The sequence below is a fragment of the Aquarana catesbeiana genome, linkage group LG13, assembly GCF_042186555.1.
Source record: "Aquarana catesbeiana isolate 2022-GZ linkage group LG13, ASM4218655v1, whole genome shotgun sequence".
In the NCBI taxonomy this organism is placed as follows: Eukaryota; Metazoa; Chordata; class Amphibia; order Anura; family Ranidae; genus Aquarana; species Aquarana catesbeiana.
The window spans coordinates 192,588,926-192,609,425 of record NC_133336.1 but is presented as its reverse complement, the minus strand read 5'-3'; the positions used below and the strand labels follow the sequence as shown (position 1 = coordinate 192,609,425).

The 20,500-nt window shown below is 42.3% G+C and overlaps 1 protein-coding gene across 1 annotated transcript in view; it reads left to right on the top strand.

The window, feature by feature from the left end:
- Positions 1–20,500, top strand: part of NTRK1 (neurotrophic receptor tyrosine kinase 1) — a 149,641-nt gene that overhangs the window by 70,972 nt on the left and 58,169 nt on the right. The window contains 6 exon segments of the mRNA XM_073609768.1: positions 3,004–3,158; positions 3,298–3,440; positions 3,542–3,680; positions 5,332–5,661; positions 8,397–8,414; positions 16,583–16,641. Of these exon segments, the coding sequence (XP_073465869.1) occupies positions 3,004–3,158; positions 3,298–3,440; positions 3,542–3,680; positions 5,332–5,661; positions 8,397–8,414; positions 16,583–16,641 (844 nt within the window).

The window sequence follows — 20,500 nt, the reverse complement described above, 5'->3', positions numbered from 1 at the left end:
TCACTGTTTGCATTGAGATGGGACTTTATATATGTTTTTAATTTCTATTTTACTATTTATGGTGGTAATAAGGTGCTTGAATTATATCTTATTGATTTATTTCAGTTGATATTCACTCACCATTTTATTGTTTATCACACATTTTGATTTGTTTTCTGTTGTGGCAACTATTTCTTTGCGACACTTATCTTATGATATGGAAAATTTTTATTATCACTTTTCTTAGCACGAATTGACTCAATTATTTATGTAAAAGATATAATCATTTTATGGTTTTTTTTGGGTTTGGTAACTGCCTTAGTTTTTTCTTCTGTGTTAAATTTGGTGTTATCACTCTCACTCTCTCATACTGGTCACTGGAAGTTCAACATGGCACCTCATGGCAAAGAACTCTCCGAGGATCTGAAAAAAAGAATTGTTGCTCTACATAAAGATTGGAATCATAAAAGAAAAACAATTTGCGCTGAACCATAAAGATTACTACATAAAGATTGCCAAGGCCCTGAAACTGAGCTGCGTGCTGCCAAGACCATACCGCGGTTTAACAGGATAGGTTCCACTCAGAACAGGCCTCGCCATGGTCGACCAAAGAAGTTGAGTGCACGTGCTCAGCGTCATATACAGAGGTTGTCTTAAAATAGATGTATGAGTGCTGCCAGCATTGCTGCAGAGGTTGAAGGGGTGGGGGGGTCAGCCTGTCAGTGCTCAGACCATACGCCTCACACTGCATCAAATTGGTCTGCATGGCTATCGTCCCAGAAGAAAGCCTCTTCTAAAGATGATGTACAAGAAAGGCTGCAAACAGTTTGCTGAAGACAGACTAAGGACATGGATTACTGGAACCATGTCCTGTGGTCTGATGAGACCAAGATAAACTTATTTGGTTCAGATGGTGTCAAGCATGTGTAGCGGCAACCAGGTGAGGAGTACAAAGACAAGTGTATCTTGCCTACAGTCAAGCATGGTGGTGGGAGTGTCATGGTCTGGGGCTGCATGAGTGCTGCCGGGACTCGGGAGCCAGAGCCGATCCACCCTATACGCTCACTACGCAAGCTGCGTAGGGCCCCGCCGCTGTGGGAGGGCCCCCAAGGGCGGATCGGCTCTGCTCGGAAGATCCCCAGCAGCCCAGATGGCCTCTCTGTCCTCCTCCTCCCCTCCCCCGTGCGGGCCCCTGATGGAGGAGGCCGGGGCCCCCTCTCTGTCTGTGTTCGGCGGGCATGCTGTAACAAGGTCCCGCCCCCCTAGACCGGCTCATGTGATAGTGGATAGAATCAGTGTTCCGCCTATCACACAGGCCGGTCTAGGGGGGCGGGACCTTGTTACAGCGAACACAGACAGAGCTCCGTGATTCAATGCGGGGGATGTCGCTCTGTATGTGTCTGTCAGTCCAGGCAATGGTGAGCATCATGTGTGGATTGGCACAGTGAGGCAGCATTCTGTGCAGACTCTGATGTAAGAGGGGGAGGGGGCTCTGTGAGGACACTGATGTAAGGGAGGGGGCTCTGTGCTGACTCTGATGTAAGGGAAGGGGCTCTGTGTGGACTCTGATGTAAGGGAGGGGGCTCTGTGCGGACTCTGATGTAAGGGGGCCCTCTGTGTGGACTCTGATGTAAGCAGGACCTCTGTGTGGACTCTGATGTAAGGAGGGGCTTTCTGGGGACCCTGATGTAGGGGAGATTCTCTAAGGACACTGATTTAAGGGGGGCTCTCTGGTGCCCTGATGTATTCAATAAATATTGTTTGTTTGAACCTCATTCTGTTCTATATTTTTGTACTTATTCTTTGATTGTTTTGTTTAAAGGAGGGAGGATTGTATTGGGAGCACTGAAGTGTCAGGTGTGACTGTGTGGCAATGGCAAATGGTTTACATAGCTCACGGCATCACGAGTCAGGTAGAGGGCCCATTAGCAGAATTTTGCTTAGGGCCCCAGGGAGGTCAGGATTGGCACTGTTGGGAGCTACAGTTCATTGAGGGAACCATGAATGCCAACATGTACTGTGACATACTGAAGCAAAGCATGATACCCTCCCTTCGGCGGCTGGGCCACAGGGAAGTATTTCGACATGATAACGACCCCAAACACACCTCCAAGATGACCACTGCCTTGCTAAAGAAGGTAAAGGTGATGGACTGGCCAAGCATGTCTCCAGACCTAAACCCTATTGAGCATCTGTGGGGCATCCTCAAACGAAAGGTGGAGGAACGCAAGGTCTCTAACATCCACCAACTTTGTGATGTCATCATGGAGGAGTGGAAGAGGACTCCAGTGGCAACCTGTGAAGCTCTGGTGAATTTCATGCCCAAGAGGGTTAAGGCATTGCTGGAAAATAATTGTGGCCACATGAAATATTGACACTTTGGGCCCAATTTGGACATTTTCACTTAGGGGTTTACTCACTTTTGTTGCCAGCAGTTTAGACATTAATGGCTGTGTGTTGAGTTATTTTGAGGGGACAGAAAATTTACACTGTTATACAAGCTGTACACTCACTACTTTACATTGTAGCAAAGTGTCATTTCTTCAGTGTTGTCACATGAAAAGATAGAATAAAATATTTACAAAAATGTGAGGGGTGTACTCACTTTTGTGAGATACTGTATATATGATATATGTCTGGGTGCCTAAATCACAAGACCAGCTGAGAATTATCTTTCTTTCAGAAGGTACCAAAGTTCACATATTTGTACTTCAAATGTATACTTACCTGGAATTCAGCTTTTGAGACCTGTCCGAATCTGTACAAATTCTGCCCCATATTTGACTCCATATTTGTCTGCCTAGCATATGCAACCAGAGATGAACCTCATCTGTTTGTCAGACTAGTCCATTTACTCTCCATAGGTCATGGGTGCAAGGGGTCTCTTTTTGAGACCATTACTGTCCCAATAATTAGAGAATTAAATATGATATTATCAGAGGCGTTTGACGTAGTTTAGATTTTGAGATGTAAAATGTAGGTCTATATTCTGTCTTGATTCTTATTTTGCTTATTATCTCTCAGGGTCCTGATGGAAAACCCTTTACAATGCTCTTGCGAAGTGCGATGGATTCAGCTTCGTCGAGATGAAGGCTGGGCTGACCTTGGCAACCAAACGTTAAGCTGTTTAGAACACGGTCTAGAGATCTTCATAGAAGAGGCCAATATCTCGCAGTGTGGTATACATCCCATTTTTCTATAAGCGGGGTCGAAAAATGAGGCAATAAAAACTAGAATAAACCTTTAGGTGGCATTGGATTTGATTAATGCATCAAGTGTTTTTGGCAAATAACTTCACTGTGTCATATTTTTCATCAGATCGGCCAGAAGTTTTCATCATGGAGCAAAATCTCACAGTACTTCATGGGGATAATCTTACCCTTGAGTGTAATGTAGTTGGTCAACCCCGACCAACAGCCACCTGGATTTTGCCAAATATCAAACCCCAGTATAAAATTGAGGTAGGTGTGCAATAGAAACAAACTCAAAAAAAGTATATATTTGGTATCAATACAAGAATATAGCAGTATACTATGGAGTTTTTCACGTGTTGTCTCTGCAGCAGTCAGAGGGTCCAGACACAGATACGATCTTCCTACACCTCCACAACATCTCCCCAGGCTTCAATAAGAGGGATGTCACCTGCTGGGCTGAGAACATGGCTGGCCCCAGCAAGAAATTCATTCAGCTGGATGTCCGCTGTGAGTAGACAAACCAACATTTTTTGTATTCTTTGTCCATATTCACCAGAATTCAGAATTTCAACGAATGGCTATTAAACCAGACAGTCTGTGATTTAATTTGAATCAGTGATGTTCATTACATAAGTTGAAAAAAGACACATCTTTGGAGATCAACCCCAAAAAAAACTTAACCAAAAAAATTGCAACTCTTTAAAAATTCTACACTTCTGGAAGTGTTAGCCTGCTGTGTGCTACGGTTCCTCCTATTGACCCCTACCTCACTGCTTTGTCCTTTAGTGGCTTACAGGCTGATGGGAGAAACCACAATGTACAGTAGGGGATGAGTCATCCAACACACTTAGAAGCATCTTGGATGCAGAAGATTCTTTGACAGTGGTAGAGAAGATCAGTGGTACTATCACGATCTGGAATCAGGTTCAGAGACCAGTAACTATAGCAGTAGTGATGCACCCACCGGCCAGCTGGATAAATACAGAAGCAGGTCGCTCTGGTGGAAGACACAGGCTTACTTGAGGTGTGGAGTCTACGTACTAACTGGTGTTCACCAGAGCTCCTGATGGTGGAGAAGGGTTTTGCTGCATGTTGGTAACAGTCCTCAGGATTGCCAGACACAACAGAGTTTGCAAGTTCAGATTCAGGCCCTGACAGGTGTGGGCAATGAGAAGGGTAAGTATTATTTTTTTTTTAATAGACTGACCTTTTTTTCATTATTTTAAGTTTTGGCTTTAAATGCATTTTATCTGTCATCCTCCCTTCACTATCCCACTTCTGATGAGGAGGAACAACCCTGTGTGCTAAAGCCCCATACACACTATCAGATTTTCTGCTGATTTTTTCCTTCAGATTTACCAAAACTATATAGTAAAAGGGCCTGCCTGATTGCATACACATTGAAACTCCTAAGGTTTGACCTCATATTATATGGTTTTGGTAAACCCGAAGGACAAAATCAGCAGAAAATCTGATAGTGTGTATGGGGCTTCAGTTTTTGAATATAACGGTCAGGTGTTTTACAACAAATAAAAATACAGCTCAGGCTGCAATACTTACTTTCTCCAGCTCAGTTTCCCTCAGACTCCTCTTTGCAATCGAATGCCGTGTCATTCAACTCACTTTCCACAAGTGCAGGACATCATGGATTCACCCCCTAGGAGTGACTATACCACAGAGTCCTGCACTCACTTTTAATGCTGCAGACATCAGCACGGGTGTCATCACAGCAGTGATGGTCTCTTCATCATTGAGGACCACCTTGAGCTGGAAAAGAATCTAAGGGGAAGTAGGCCCTGCTGCTTCAGGTAACAGTTCTGAAGACATCTGAAAAAAACAATATATATACAGGGGGAGGCACCTCCTGGGGTTGGGAGGGTGAAGATGGGCTTTAGTGAAACTTTACTGGTTTTATATTTTCATTGCAATTATACCAGTAAATTAGGAATTTGCATAAGCCAGACATAAATTGAACTTAATGCATAGTGAATTTTGTAGGCTTTCTGACATTAGTACAGGCGCAGGGTTTCTTAGGTAGCTCCAGCAATTCACTGAGTTGTAGGTCTAAAGTTGCTCTTTAAGCATGTCCTAATTTGGAATTTTTGTCACTTGTGTAGTATATTTGCTATATTGTCCCATTTTTTTCTTTCTATCTTAGTCCCAGCAGTGGTGGTAGAGTTGGGGGAAACAGTCCTCCAGCACCACGTCTGTATTCCTTTCACGATAGATGGAAACCCCGCACCTGTTCTCAGCTGGCAATTTAATGGGCAAATTCTGGAAATGTACGATTTCCAATACACAAAGTTCCTGGAGTACAGAGAAAATGGTACACTTATTCATGGTTGCCTGTATTTTGATAAGCCAACGCACGTCAACAATGGAAACTATACCCTTCTGGTGTGGAATGAGCTAGGAAGAGACAGCAAAAGTGTGTACAGCACGTTTATGGACAACCCTTTTGACTTTAATCCAGAGGAACCTATCCCAGGTAAGAAGATACCACAGTTCTAGCCCAAGCCCACACCCACTTATTTTTATTTACTTTCCTGCAGAAACCAAAAAAAAAAAGGTACTAATTCCAAACACTATGTATTCACATGCAAGACATACTGCCAATGCAGTTGTAAAAAAATGAACAATAACTGTATGGTCAGAGTTTGTGGACATCTGACCATTACACCTACCTAAATGGCCAAAAGTATTTGAATACCTCTCTAAATGAACAAGTTCAGGCCTTTTTCAATGAAGGGTATTGTTAATACAATAGCATACAAAGACATTTTTAGACAATTTTGTGCTTCCAAACTTATAACAACTATTCCGGGAAGGCCTTTTTGTGTTCCATTATGACCATGCCTCTGTGTACAATGCCAGCTCCATAAAGACATGGTTTGATGAGTTTGCTGTGGAGGAACTTGAATGACCTGCACAGAGCCCTGACCTCAAAACTTTTGAACACCTTTGGGATAAATTGGGATGCTGGTTGTGACCTGACCCCACAAATGTTCTTTTTGACTGAATTTGCACAAACTCCCACAGACACACTCTGGTGAGTGGAGGCTGTTAAAGCTGCAGAGAAGGGGAAACTTCACATTAATTGTCTTGATTTTAGAATGGGTTGTCCAAAAAGATAAGTGTTATGGTCAGTTGCATTCATTATCCTTTAAAAAATTCACAACTTCAGAGAAAACCTTTTTTTTAGATCTGGATAGAGTGGGAACAGGTTATGGGTGTATTTGACTCCAAGTAGGAAAGGGATTAATGAGCACAAGGTGTGAGGGAAACAGTGGAGGGGGTCACTGTGTCAGAAATGTAGACCCTAAAAACCTCACAAAGGCCTTTAACTCTTCCTATCTCTGTTCAAAAGTGTTTTGTAGCTGTCTCTGTCCCCATTGAAGATATTTACCCATTCACTTCTTGTCCCTCTGATCTCCTATAATTAGGACAGGAAGTGAGGACAACATTTCCAATGGTGAGACACAACAGTGAAAATACGGATAGAGATTCTAGGTCAGGGGTCTCCAAACTTTTCAAGCAAAGGACCAGTTTACTGTCCTTCAGACTTTAGGGGGGCTGGGTTGTGGTCAGCAGGAGAAGGGGAAGTGTCCCATAATTGGTATTAGTAGGAGATTAGTACATCATTATTGGTATCAGTGGAAGGAATAGTGCCCCATAAATGGTGTCAGTGAGAGAAATACTGCCCCATCATTGGTATCAGTGGAAGGAATAGTGTCCCATCATTGGTGTCAGTGAGAGGAATAATGCAACATCTATGGTGTTAGTGGAAGGAGTAGTGGCCCTTCATTGGGGGGAATAGTGCCCCAAGGGCTGGATAAAAGCTAGCAAAGGGCTGCATCTGGACCTCTGGTCGAAGTTTGGAGACGTTCTTGGGCTTTCCTGCTCTATGCAAAACATTAAAAAAAAGGTTTGGCAGGAGTTGATTTTAAAAAGACTGACAACATTTCTTAAAGCCCAATGTTCTAGAACAGGGGCCTCCAAACTGCGGCCTGCTGGCAGGATGTGGCCTTTTGCTTGCCTTTATCCGGCCCTTGGGGCACTATTCCTTTCACTGATACAAGGCACTATCCCTTCCACTGACACCAAAGACAGGGCACTAATCCTCTCACTGACACCAATAATGGCACACTTTTCCTCCCACTGACACCGATGATGGGGCACTAATCCTCTCACTGACACTAATAATGGGACACTTATCCTCCTAGTAACGCCATTGATTTTATTTTTTTACAACCAATGACCACCGATGCCAGGGCGTTTTCTACTCCCACTGGCCACAGTCTGGCCCCCCTAAAGTTTGAAGGGCAGTAAACTGGACCTTTGTTTCAAGTTTGGAGACCCCTGTTCTAGAGACTCCTAGGCATGGGAGAAATATGTGAGCTAATCCCCTATCATTATCATGTTGACATTAGAGAGACCTTTACCAGGGTCCAAAATACCAACCTGTAATTATGAAAACCCCTTTGTCACTCAATGTTATGCTTTGCGTCTGTCTATTAAAGTTCTTGCGGTAAAACCAAGGAAGCTTAGGCTTCTGTAGTGTATCAATGCTTTACTAAACAGTAAAAACTGCACATACAACTGTAGGATGCACAATACAGCACAACTCATAGCTTACAAAAATATGCCTACAAATAAAAGCATGTACAATATGTACGCATTAAGTAAACTAAATAGTTTCTCAACTTAGGGTTTAAGATGTAATGTCCTTCATGGTTCCTTGCTCAGCCCAACTTCTGTCTCCAGAGTTATCTGGCTTCTGGCAGCCATGTGTTACTCCATCATCCTTCCAAACACATCTCTTTTCCCAACACATGTTTCTTTCAAAAACTCCCCAAGCCCCTCCCACCAACTTCCTGACTACCAACTTCCTCTGCTCAGCTGCAAAACCTATACAACTGGTTTATTTACATATCAATGAAGGGGAGGAGCCTCTGTAAACATATGCTTTTAAATAATATATCTAACTCCATATTGTTGCAATAAAGCCACTATACAAATTGCCATAGCAACACACTCAAATCCACTCAAAATGGTTTATTCCTAATATCACCCTTTTAATGAGCCTTCAGTATGTTGTTTTCATAAATTTTGCTTAAGAAATTATCTTTCAAAATACAACAATATAATACATGTTTTGGTATTTTTAATGAAATGAACAATTGTTTGCATAATTCTAATGACATAACATTTTTTTTGTTTCAGTGTCGCTGTCTCCCGAGGGTAAGTGCATCTACTTAATTGTGTTTGTCAACTAGCTCATTAATATTTGAATACCATTATGATGTTTTGCTTCTCTCAAGATTGCAAATTGTCTTTGCTATATAAATGGAGACTTCAAGAGACATACTAAAAGTTTTGTGTCTGAATTGTGTCAGCTCCTGGCAGATACATATTGTGCATTAAATTTATAATTATCACAGACATGCAAGTGTCTAAATGAACATTTGGGGTGCACATTTGACAGCTGGTGCAAAGAAAAGTTGAAGGTGTTGTTCGCAGAGACAATTTCCATTCCAGCTGACACAATCTAATTGGTTGCTGTTGCCCTATTTTTCCTATACTCTGGTGTTTATCCATTCCCCAGTAGATAGGCCACTGGTATTCTGAGAAGCAGGTGGTAAGAGAGAGGGGCAGAAAGTTAGCCCTGAGGAAGAAAATGGAAGGGTGGGCTACATGATTAATGCCCTGTACACAAGACCGGTTTTGCCGTCGGAATAAACTCTGAAGTTTTTTCCGATGGATTTCCGATGGAATTCCGCTCAAGCTGTCTTGCATACAGACGGTCATACCAAATTCCGACCGTCCAGAACGCGGTGACATACAACACTTACGACGTGACTAGAAAACGGAAGTTCAATAGCTTCCGTTTCGTATATGCTTCAGAGCATGCGCCGTTTTTGGTGTGTCGGAACAGCATACAGACGAGCAGTTTTAGTAATTTGTTCCGTCAGAAAAATATAGAACATGTTCTCTATCTAAGTCCGTCTGAATTTTCGACGGAAAAAGTCCGATGGGGCATGCACGCGGCCGGAATATACAATGAAAAGCTCCCATCTGACTCTTTCTGTCGGAAATTCCGCTCGTGTGTACGTGGCATAAGGGGGTGAATAGTCCCAAGAAAAATGTAATCTGTATCATGTAAGATGGTAATTTAAGAACAAAAATTCTTACCTGATTGGAGTTTGTTGGTCAGATGAGAGGAGTAACAGGGGTAGGACTGAATGCTGCTGAGGAGTCATCTTAGAAAAGATTGTTGAAGAGTGAAGTTGTCCCACCTGCCAACCTTTCTTCTTATCAGCATCAAGAGAGTGTTTTTTCCTCATCATTTGAGGGTCTTTGGGGGTCTGTGGAGGACTTGAAATCATTACAAAATGGGGCCCATCAAGTGGTATGACGCTCCCCTTTGGCAGATTGTTGTTGGTTCTACCAGGAGCTTAGTCCCTTGGTGGAAGTCAGTCTGCACATGTCCAATTCAGAAATGTCATTGAGCTGGTGGGGTTGATGCTTGAGACAAGGGGGTTGGGGTGGATAGTTAAGGTTTTTGTTAGTGGACACATAAAGACCCTCTGCTGGCAATACTTGTCTGTTGATGTTTGGTAAGTTTATGTGTTTACTATTGTATTGCAGAGAGCTGCTGTGGTGGTATTTTAAATCCATGTTAAGAATTCCAAGGAATTCATTTGGAAGAAAAATGATAGGAACGGTATAAACAAATCTAATAATTATCAGAAATGTATGGAAATGGGTGTTTTTTTACTGGGAAGTGACTTATTCCAGCAGCCAGCAGACCTAGGGCATGTAGCCCTGTATTGCTATTGAATGACAAGGAACCCTCAGAAGGAACAATTAAGCCCCGATTTTCTGACAACAAATGTTGGATGTGAGCTTGTTGGCTAGCAGGTTCTCAAATTTTCGGCCAACAAATTTTTGTTGTCGGACTTTCCGATCGTGTGTACACAAGTCCCTCACACAAAAGTCCACGCATGCTCGGAATCGAGGAAAAGCTGAAAGCGCTCGGTCTTGTAAAACTAGCGTTCGTAATGGAGATATCACGTACGTCTTGTACGTTACTAGGTTCATAATTGTTGGCCAACATTTGTGTGACTGTGTGTATGCAAGACAAGTTGGAGGCAACAACCTTCAAACAAAAATCCAAGGTTTTGTTGTCGGAAAGTTCGATCGTGTGTATGGGGCATTAGATTCTTGTAGTCTAGACACAGTAGGTTCCTGCCTTCCATTGCTGGATCTATCTGTTGAGCAAATCTCAGTAAGGATTCCCTACCTGAACCTGTACTCAAGAACGAATACCAGTTACCCTGAAAACTCTACTAACCTGAACTTTTAGATTTTAAAACAGGCCATGACATATATTTTGTGCAGAAAATAGTAATATTTCCTCAGCAGCTACAACAATGGCCACATGGAATCTTCTAAAGGGACTTGGGAGGCTGACATTCAGGAGAGCTGACTAATTAGTGATTTTACATTTGCACCAGTCCTCCCCATTTCCAGAGACCATGTGACCAATACCATTGTAGTTGTAAAGCTTTCTTTTTTTCAAATTTGCTTGCGTGACCTCCTCCTCTGCGATCAAACGTCTGCTACAAACTTACCAACTTTAACAAGAATACTTATTTCCTGTGTATATATAGTTATATAGTTGATAAGGTTGAAAAAAGATGCAGGTCCATTTAGTTCAACCAGTGTGTGTTCCCTCCTGACCCCAGTGCCGGGACAAGGTCATCCAGAGCCCAGGGCAAAGAATCCAAATGGCACCCCTCCCCACCCCCAAAACGTATCAGCATTATGTGTCAGCAAAATTGTATGTGGCCTGGTGCATCCAGTGATGTGCCTCCATCCTTTCAAAATATCTCCATACAACCAATTTACTTGTTCTGGGACCTTAAATGGGACACAGTACATATGACCAATGAATAACAAGTTCCAACATTGTTGTTTAATAAATGAATAAATATTGCGTACAAAAAGAGAATAAAATGGTAACAAACTAATTTGTATTAAATCCATATTAAGTGTCAGCAAATATCCACCCCAAAAAAAAAATGAAATAAAAAATGAGCATTAATCTTCACACTTATAGGGCGTACACACGGTCGGACTTTGTTCGGACATTCCGACAACAAAATCCATGGATTTTTTCTGACGGATGTTGGCTCAAACTTGTCTTGCATACACACGGTCACACAAAGTTGTCGGAAAATCCGATCATTCTGAACGCGGTGACATAAAACACGTACGTCGGGACTATAAACGGGGCAGTGGCCAATAGCTTTCATCTCTTTATTTATTCTGAGCATGCGTGGCACTTTGTCCGTCGGATTTGTGTACACACGATCGGAATTTCCGACAACGGATTTTGTTGTCGGAAAATTTTATCTCCTGCTCTCCAACTTTGTGTGTCGGAAAATCCGATGGAAAATGTCCGATGGAGCCCATACACGGTCGGAATTTCCGACAACACGCTCCGATCGGACATTTTCCATCGGAAAATCCGACCGTGTGTACGGGGCATTACACCTTAAGCTTAAATTCTCTTTGCAAGCCAAAATTCTCCTCAAGCTAAGATTTCCCCTCTTCCAGTGCAAATGCCCCCTCACAGCTCAAATCTTCTACCCCCCACCAAATCCCATACTCTCAGCACAAATCCACCCTCCTAATTCAAATCCCCCCTCCAAAGCACCCCTTCAAGCACAACCCCCCAAATCCTCAATGTGCCCAGGGCAGCCGTCCCTCCTGCCCCCCCGCCCCTCCCCCCCCGGCCCTGCCTGACCCTATTTTGGCGAGAGGACAACCCCTGGATTAAGTCCTATCCAACCCAAGGAGAATTCCAAAATGTTTTTGCATTTATCAACAGTGTCTGCTGATATCACCCCCTGAGGAAGAGAATTCTACATTTTCAGTAAAGAACCTCTCTTGCAGTTAGGTTTAACATCTTTTCCTCCAATATTAAATTGTGGCCATGTGTCCTCTTGAAGGACTTTAGAGTAGATAAGTTATTACAATTAATATAATCATCTTTATAAATTTGTACATTGTGATCATACCCCTTCTTAAGCACCCCATCTCCAGCGCGAATAATTGTAATCTTTGTACTCATCCCTCATAACTGAAGTTCTCCAACCCTCTTATTATTTTTCAAGTTCAAAAACATCCCTCCTGTGGATTGGTGACCAAAACTGAACTGCGCAGACAAGATGAGGCTTAACTAGTGGCAGAATTATTGTTAATATTGTGGTATTAGGGAGATTATACTAATGTGGTAGGTTGCGCAGGATCATACTGTATTTAAGGACATATAAGCCCACTTTTATGAAATAATACGGAAAGTTCACATAGGCATCAGTTGCCCATGTAGGGGTTCCTCCACATCAATAGGAACAGACAACAGACATACAGAGCCACCTGGCTCCCTTGTTGACAGCACTGTTGCTCTTCTTACCAGTCCCTCTGGCTGTGTTGTCCAGCTTTACTGGTTTCCTTGGCTCTCTTAGCCTTTAGTTGCAGCGGCCTGCTGCACAGCCCATTCCTGGCCTCTGAATAGGGATCCAGCCCACCTGACTCCTGGAATGAGACCTGCTGTCTCCAGGCTGCTGTCTGGGGCACCTCTGACCCCTGGGTGAGACTTCCTGTCTCTTTACTCCTGGCTGGGGCTCCTCTGACCCCTGGGTGAGACCTCCTGTCTCCAATATGGGAGCTGTCTTCAAACTGTGAGCTCTGAGCTATCCTCAGGCTTGAGTATATAATGACCCTGCACACCTGGTAAAATTTGGATACATGATTGAAGGTTCTGATCCAGAACTACAAAATCCTAAATAAACCAAAAACACAGCTCTCTCCACTCAGAAACAATAGTCCGGAACCTCGCATTAACCCTGAATCCTGTGTCATGTTTTCCTCCATTTTCACAGTGACAAGCGCTCTTTTGGTCACATTATATAGTAAAAAAAGAGAAGAACACTTCTTATTATCTGCATTCTAGCATTGTTGGAGAGTTCTTTTAGCTTTACACGTTTGTGGAACATGGTCCATCTCCCTCTCTGCTCTCCTCCTTCACTTGCACCCTATGGCTCTCCCTATGGTTTTCCTTTGCAATATTATTCCTGTGTGTTTGTCTCTCCCCACCATCATTGTCATGCTGTACCCTCACTAGAGTACAAAGACTCTGTAGTTATTGTACAGTAAGGAAGTGAAGGTGGTATGTTATCCCAATTTTGAGGCAGAATACATTTCCTGGGGTATATTTGCAAAGTTTCAGTTGAGGTCTCTTAAAGTATGGTGGCTTGGTTTGTGCACAAGCTCAATGTATTGAGTAACATGTAGGAAATAAGGGCAAGGTTACTTCACAAAGGTGGCTGTGCAATCAAAATAATTATTTTTCATGAGGCTATGGAAAACATGACTCCCCGTTTGACAATTGATTAATTTGAAGCAATTTTAACTGGTCACGTGACCCCCCCCTTTAAACTTGTCATTACAGATATATTGTCTCCTCTCATTTGTATGCTTTACCATTTCGAATTGACAATCCTCTTTGCATTGTTCATTGTACCTTGGACTTCTAATGTCTATTTGGATGTAATAGAATAAAAAGGGCTTATCATCATCTTGCTAATATGAGTTAGTTTAATTTCTTCCCCTGACAAATATAATAAGAAACCTGACTGAGGAATCAGCTTTGCCCGGGGGGATATCTGGACTATGACAAAATGGAGCCTGTAGATTAAACAAATGGCAGGGATATACATCCCTATTCTTAATACCTGACAGTTGTGCTAAGTAATGATGTCATATATTAACCCCCTTGCTGCTTCCTTGTAACTTGAAGCTTGTTAGGCCAACATAGAGCAGTGACTGATGAGCCAAACCTTGTCAAACCATGTCAAGTGTCAACAATTAGTCCTTCCTGGCAATAGCAGTATGTAGCATGGGAGTTAATTAGTAATAATTAAAAATAATTTGAGTCATTAGATATAAAATTAAGGCATGAGTTAACTCAAAAGTGATATTTTTGTTATGGGTGAAGCCTGTTGGGCTTAGTCAGCCTTTGGCTTCCTATGGGCCTTGGATCCTCCAACAGCGAGATCTCCTTGCCAAAATTCACAGCTACATTTCTGACCACCTACGAGTTTTGGTGCCCCCACCCACCTCAGCTTTCAAGTTGGAAACTTCAGTGTGATTCAGTGGGGTTCCTAAGGGATTATATGAAGCCAGAGAATTATTCAGACTCAGCACCCACACATGAATGAAACATGATAGTTCTGTAATACATGTTATAATTATTACTTGACCTTCAAGATAAAGTACATCTATAGAATATATTGACTAGCAATGTACATCACGATCAGGGATTTTCCAAGTAATCTATAACTTTGTTATTGGTATTTTAGCAGTAATATTGGATTATAATAAAATAAGGTTACATTGTTACATAGTTACATAGTAGATGAGGTCGAAAAAGACACAAGTCCATCAAGTCCAACCTATAAATTCTAGCTTGGCAATGTGTGCAGTAGACCACCAGTACAGCTCAAAGATGCTCCAATCTACAATCCAAGGTCATTTTAAGATAAGATATACTATATTTCCATATGAGTTGCAAATAAGAAAGAAGTCAGACTTTACTGACATAACAAGGAGCATAACAAAAAGTATATAAAGATATAAATTCTATTACATAGTATATTGGGATTAAAAACATTACCAAACTAGCTTAATAAAACCAAGCCAAATAATAGCTTCAACTCTTCTGGGAAGGCTGTCTACAAGGTGTCTATGGGAATGTTTAATCATTCTTCCAGTTAAAACGGAATTTAATGATTCAAAGTTGTAATCGGTCTATGCTGACTCAGTCCTACGCGTTTCGTCACTCTGACATCATCTGGAGCGCTCCAGATGACGTCAGAATGATGAAACGCATAGGGAGGAGTCAGCGTACGTCCTTGCATCACTTCCTGCTTCAGAGGCTTGTGTCAGCAATATAGGCATTTTTTACCTTTTCCACATTAAAGACGGATTTATCCGGCGTTGCTACACAGTGGCCTATACTGTGGAGATGTGAGACCCCAAGAGGGGGTGAAGGATCTGGTGAGTGCAGTCACTATAAGAGCACGGATTAAGGCACGCACTGGAGTTTCACTCATTGGAATATCCACCAGAATCCAGGCGGATCTTCACCGGCACTAGAGCACTTTATAACTTAAATTGTATATATTAAATAGAAGTTCACCTGTTTATTCACATCATCACTTTATATCATTGAATTTACTGTGTTACCATTCATACGGCTAATGCATATAGGAATATTGCACTTTATATATATTTTTTTTCATTTATGAATTAAGTTGGTTTTACACATTGCACTTTATTGGGCCAGGCATACAGCCTGACACTCATGCACATTTAAGAGTTTATACACAGTTTCACAATAATAAGCACAGTTGCACTGTGCAGCACATGTAGATACTCATTCAATAGGCATCATATATTATTATTTTTTCCCCACCTGGTACCTTCCTCCCATCAAGGGAGCAGCAAACACCTGAATTCATCAGGCCTGGAACAGCGCCATATCTACTTCTTTTTCTTTTTTCCAACTCAATATTAAACCTTACGGACTAAGGCTGGGATGACATTAAAGTTCATGTGCGTGTAAAGGCAGGTGCCCAAAAACTTTTGACAATATAGTGTATTTTGTAAATTCCTCATGGGTCAACGTGGTCCTCTTTCAAGGTTCATCAGGACTCACGAAGAGGTTATAATACCTATATAAAAATTCATTGGACATAGAACATCATTACATCATGTACATGCATTAACGTGTTGTGGCTAAGATCAGAGACAGACATCCACAACATGTTAATGCATGAACATAATGTAATGATGTTCTATGACTTATTATTTTTTATATAGTTACTATAACCTCTTCATGAGTCCTGAAGATGCTGAAAAGAGAAACGCGTTGACCCATGAGGAATTTCTGTATATGTTCAAATTCAGGCAATTCTGCCATGTAGTGCATGATATTGTACTTTTCATGATAACTACTTGTCTATATGCACAGTCAATTTTGATTTGGATTATTTATTTTAAATTATTTTGATAATGTTTTCAATCCCAATATACTATGTAATAAAATGTATATTTTTATATACTTTTTTGTTGTGCACCTTGTTATGCCAGTGAAGCCCAACTTCTTTCTTAGTAGCAATTCTTACAATATTTGGATGTGCCAATGAGTGTTTTTTGTATAATTATATTTCCATATGAGCCATATAAAAAAGAGAACACATTGATGATTTTTTTTTGGGTTACACATTGAGTTAAAGGTAGTAAGTGATCACATTTTTCATTATTGCTGTATTGTGCAGGTGGGGGCAATAGCACCTACGGGAACCCCATCGAGACTGTGGAAGACAACACATTTGGGGTGAGTTTATGTGTTTGTAATTTGTTGCATGATGAACAGTAAAATGATCTCTTCTCAGCTAATTGTGCTCCCAGCTATGTTGTCTCTAAACACAGGTGCAGGTTTACTCTTTATTATTATTATTATTATTATTATACACAATTTTATATGGCGCCGACAGTTTGCGCAGCGCTTTACAACATTAGGGCAGACAGTACAATTACAATACAATTCAATACAGGAGGAATCCGAGGGCCCTACTCGTTAGAGCTTACAATCTAGGAGGGAGGGTCAAGTGATACAAAAGGGTAAATAGCAGTTTATCTTTACAACTCTTTCCATGGTGCCTTTGACAATATTATGTGCCGGTGTTCTATGGTTGGCTGTCTTAAAGAGGAAGTAAACCCTGATGGGTTTTACTTCCTCTTTTGCACCCAGCAAGGCCTGCAAATGAAAAGCATAATGGGCTAGTATGCATCACATACTAGCCCATTATACGACACTTACCTGCAAACAAAGCCCTGGCTGTCCCCTGAGCAGGCCGCGTCCATCTTCACCCCCTCTTCCTTCCGGGGCCACGGACTCCGGCTCTGTGACTGGCCGGAGTCGCGTGACGTCACTCCCACACATTCGCGCCAGAGCTGTCAGTCACAGTGGCCCGTTTCTTCACAGCGCATGCGCCGATGAGGACATCGGCGCACTACAAGTGAAATATCTCCTAGACGGCGCGCATTTTTAGGAGATATTTCCACTACCTATAGGTAAGCCTTATTCTAGGCTTACCTATAGGTAAAAGTCAACAAAAAGGGTTTACAACCACTTTAATGGCTTGTCGGAAGGCACAAATATAAATAAGAACAATATTAATTGCACAGTATTAATAAAATAGGAAAGATTGGTTTATAGCATTTGTATCCTGGAGATGGTATACAACCTTCACCTGCTTCCAGAGACATGAATTAAGGGAATTACACATTATTGTGGTAAAAATATTAAATACCTCAGGTATTATTTAAAACCGAGATACTGTGTTTAAATACAAGGAGCTCAAATTCATTAAAGTGCCTTGAAAAAGTATTCACACCCCTTGAAATTTTCCACATTTTGTTAATATTATATATGGCGCACCCCCCAAGGAAATACTAAGGGACTTTAAGGGCAACTGATCAGCAAATTTTTAGAAAATAGAAATTTATTAATATAAAATATGTGGTGCATACATCACCAAAATGATGTGATGTATCCACCACATATTTTATATTAATGCATTTATATTTTCTAAAAATGTTCTGATCAGTTGCCCTTAAAGTCCCGTAGTATTTCCTTGGGGGGTGCGCCATATATAATATTGTCTAAATTGGGATGTTGGCAACCTGTGGGTCTTCTCGGTTGGATTTCTACAATCCACATTTTGTCACAACCAAAAACGTAAATGTATTTTATTGGGGTTTTAGGTGATAGACCAACACAAAGTGGCACATAATTGTGAAGTGGAAGGAAAATTATATATGTTTTTCAAAAATTTTTACAAAGAAATATGTGAAAAGTGTGGCGTGCATTTGTATTCAGCCACCTTTACTTTGATACCCCTAACTAAAATCTAGTGGAACCAATTGCCCTCAGAAGTCACCTAATTAGTAAATATGGTCCACCTGTGTGTAATTGAATCTCAGTATAAATACAGCTGTTCTGTGAAGCCCTCAGAGGTTTGTTAGAGAAACTTAGTGAACAAGCACCATCATGAAGGCCAAGAAACACACCAGACAGGTCAGGGATAAAGTTGTGGAGAAATTTAAAGCAGGGTTAGGTTATAAAAACAAATATCCCAAGCTTTGAACATCTCACGGAGCACTGCTCAATCCATCTTACAAAAATAGAAAGAGTATGGCACAACTGCAAACCTACCAAGACATGGCCATCCACCTAAAGTGACAGGCAGGGCAAGGAGAGCATTCATCAGAGAAGCAGCCAAAATGTCCGTGGTAACTCTGGAGGAGCTGCAGAGATCCACAGCTCAGGTGGGAGAATCTGTCCACAGGACAACTATTAGTCGTGCTCTCCACAAATCTGGCCTTTATGGAAGAGAGGGAAGAAGAAAACCATTGTTGAAAGAAAGAAAACATATTCATGTGTTAGAATGGCCCAGCCAAAGTCCAGACCTAAACGCCTATTGAGAATCTGTGACAAGACTTTAAATTTCCTGTTCACAGACACTCTCCATCCAGAGCTTAAGCTATTTCGCAAAGAAGAGTGGGCAACAATGTCACTCTCTAGATGTACAAAGCTGGTAGAGACATCCCCAAAAAGACTTGCAGCTGTAATTGCAGTGAAATGAGGTTCTACAAAGTATTGACTCAGGGGGGCGCCATACAAATGCACACCACACTTTTCACATATTTATGTGTAAAAAATGTTGAAAACCATTTATCATTTTCCTTCCACTTCATAATTATGTGCCACTTTGTGTTGGTCTATCACATAAAATCCCAATAAAATACATTTACGCTTTTGGTTGTAACATGACAAAATGTGGAAAATCTCAAGGGGTATGAATACTTTTTCAAGGCACTGTAAATGGAAGCATTTAGTACACGTGTATCAAATGCAAGACCTGCGGGCCAAATCTGGCCCGTCAGGTCATTTCGTGTGGCCCTTGCACCTCTCCTGCAGCTGCGGCACCCCTCTTGTCTCCACCCCAACCTTGTCTCAGCACTCAGCAGCTGAGAGGAGGACAAAACTCCTTCTATAGATCCTGAGCCTCTCTGTGCAGCTGCAGCACCCCCTCTTCTCCGCCTCCCATGGTCTCAGCATTTAGCAGACTCTGGCAGCAGACTCCAGCCCTCCTCTTGTCCTCCTCCAGACCCTACACTTTCTGCTTTCCAGCCCTGGTTCTTGCTTCTTCCCGGCAGCAACACAAGGTAACAAGGGGGTGCACTGTGATGTAAAGGAGGGCGGGGACTCTTGACTTCTGATGGTGGGGAGATTCTTGAAACCTGATGCAAGGGGGTGGGGTGCTCTGGATATCTAATTTTATAGATACAACTGACCCTTTGAGGGCAACCATAATGCTGATGCACCCCGAAATGGAATTTAGTTGACACCCGTGCTCTAGTAGTATAGCATAAGGGGTTCCATGCTATATAAAATCTTCCTCCAAGTAGGAAAACGGGTATGAGTTCATGGGTGGAGAACAGGGGTGTAACTAGAAATAGCAGGGCCCCATAGCAAAATGTTGTATGGGGCCCCCTGCAAACAGCCCCCCCCACAGCTGCCCTAGTGTCAATGCAGCGTGACCTGTGCTCAATGCATCGTGACCTGTGCCCAATACAGCGTGACCTGTGCCCAATACAGCGTGACCTGTGCCCCATACGGCCTGGTCTGCCTGTGCCCCATACAGCCCCACCTATGCAGAGGAAGAGGCAAGCCACCCGGATCAGCAGAGAGCGGGATTGCCCGCTGTAATAGCTTTCATTTGAATTTCCTATCTTCCCGGGGCTCATCGTCACATAGCCACACCTCTTGGCCCGACGCCTTTGATGATGTTGCATGTCCCGCATTGGATCGGCGTCCTGTCTATCAAAGGCACCGGGCCAAAAGGTGGAGCTATGTGACGTGAGCCCCGGGAACACTGGAAGTTCTAATGAAAGCTCTTACATCGGGCAATTCAACTCTCTGCTGATACGGACAGCTCGCCTCTTCCTTTCCTCTCTCTTCCCCTGGCTGGGAGACTGTGCCGGCGGTGCTCTCATCCTCACTGGGCCCCACTCGGCTGCGGGCCCCATAGCGCCCGCATGGGTCGCTATGGTTGTAGTTACGCCCCTGGTGGAGAAGATCAGTTAGTGGCGGCAGTCAATAGATTAATGTCGTTCTCTGTGTGCTG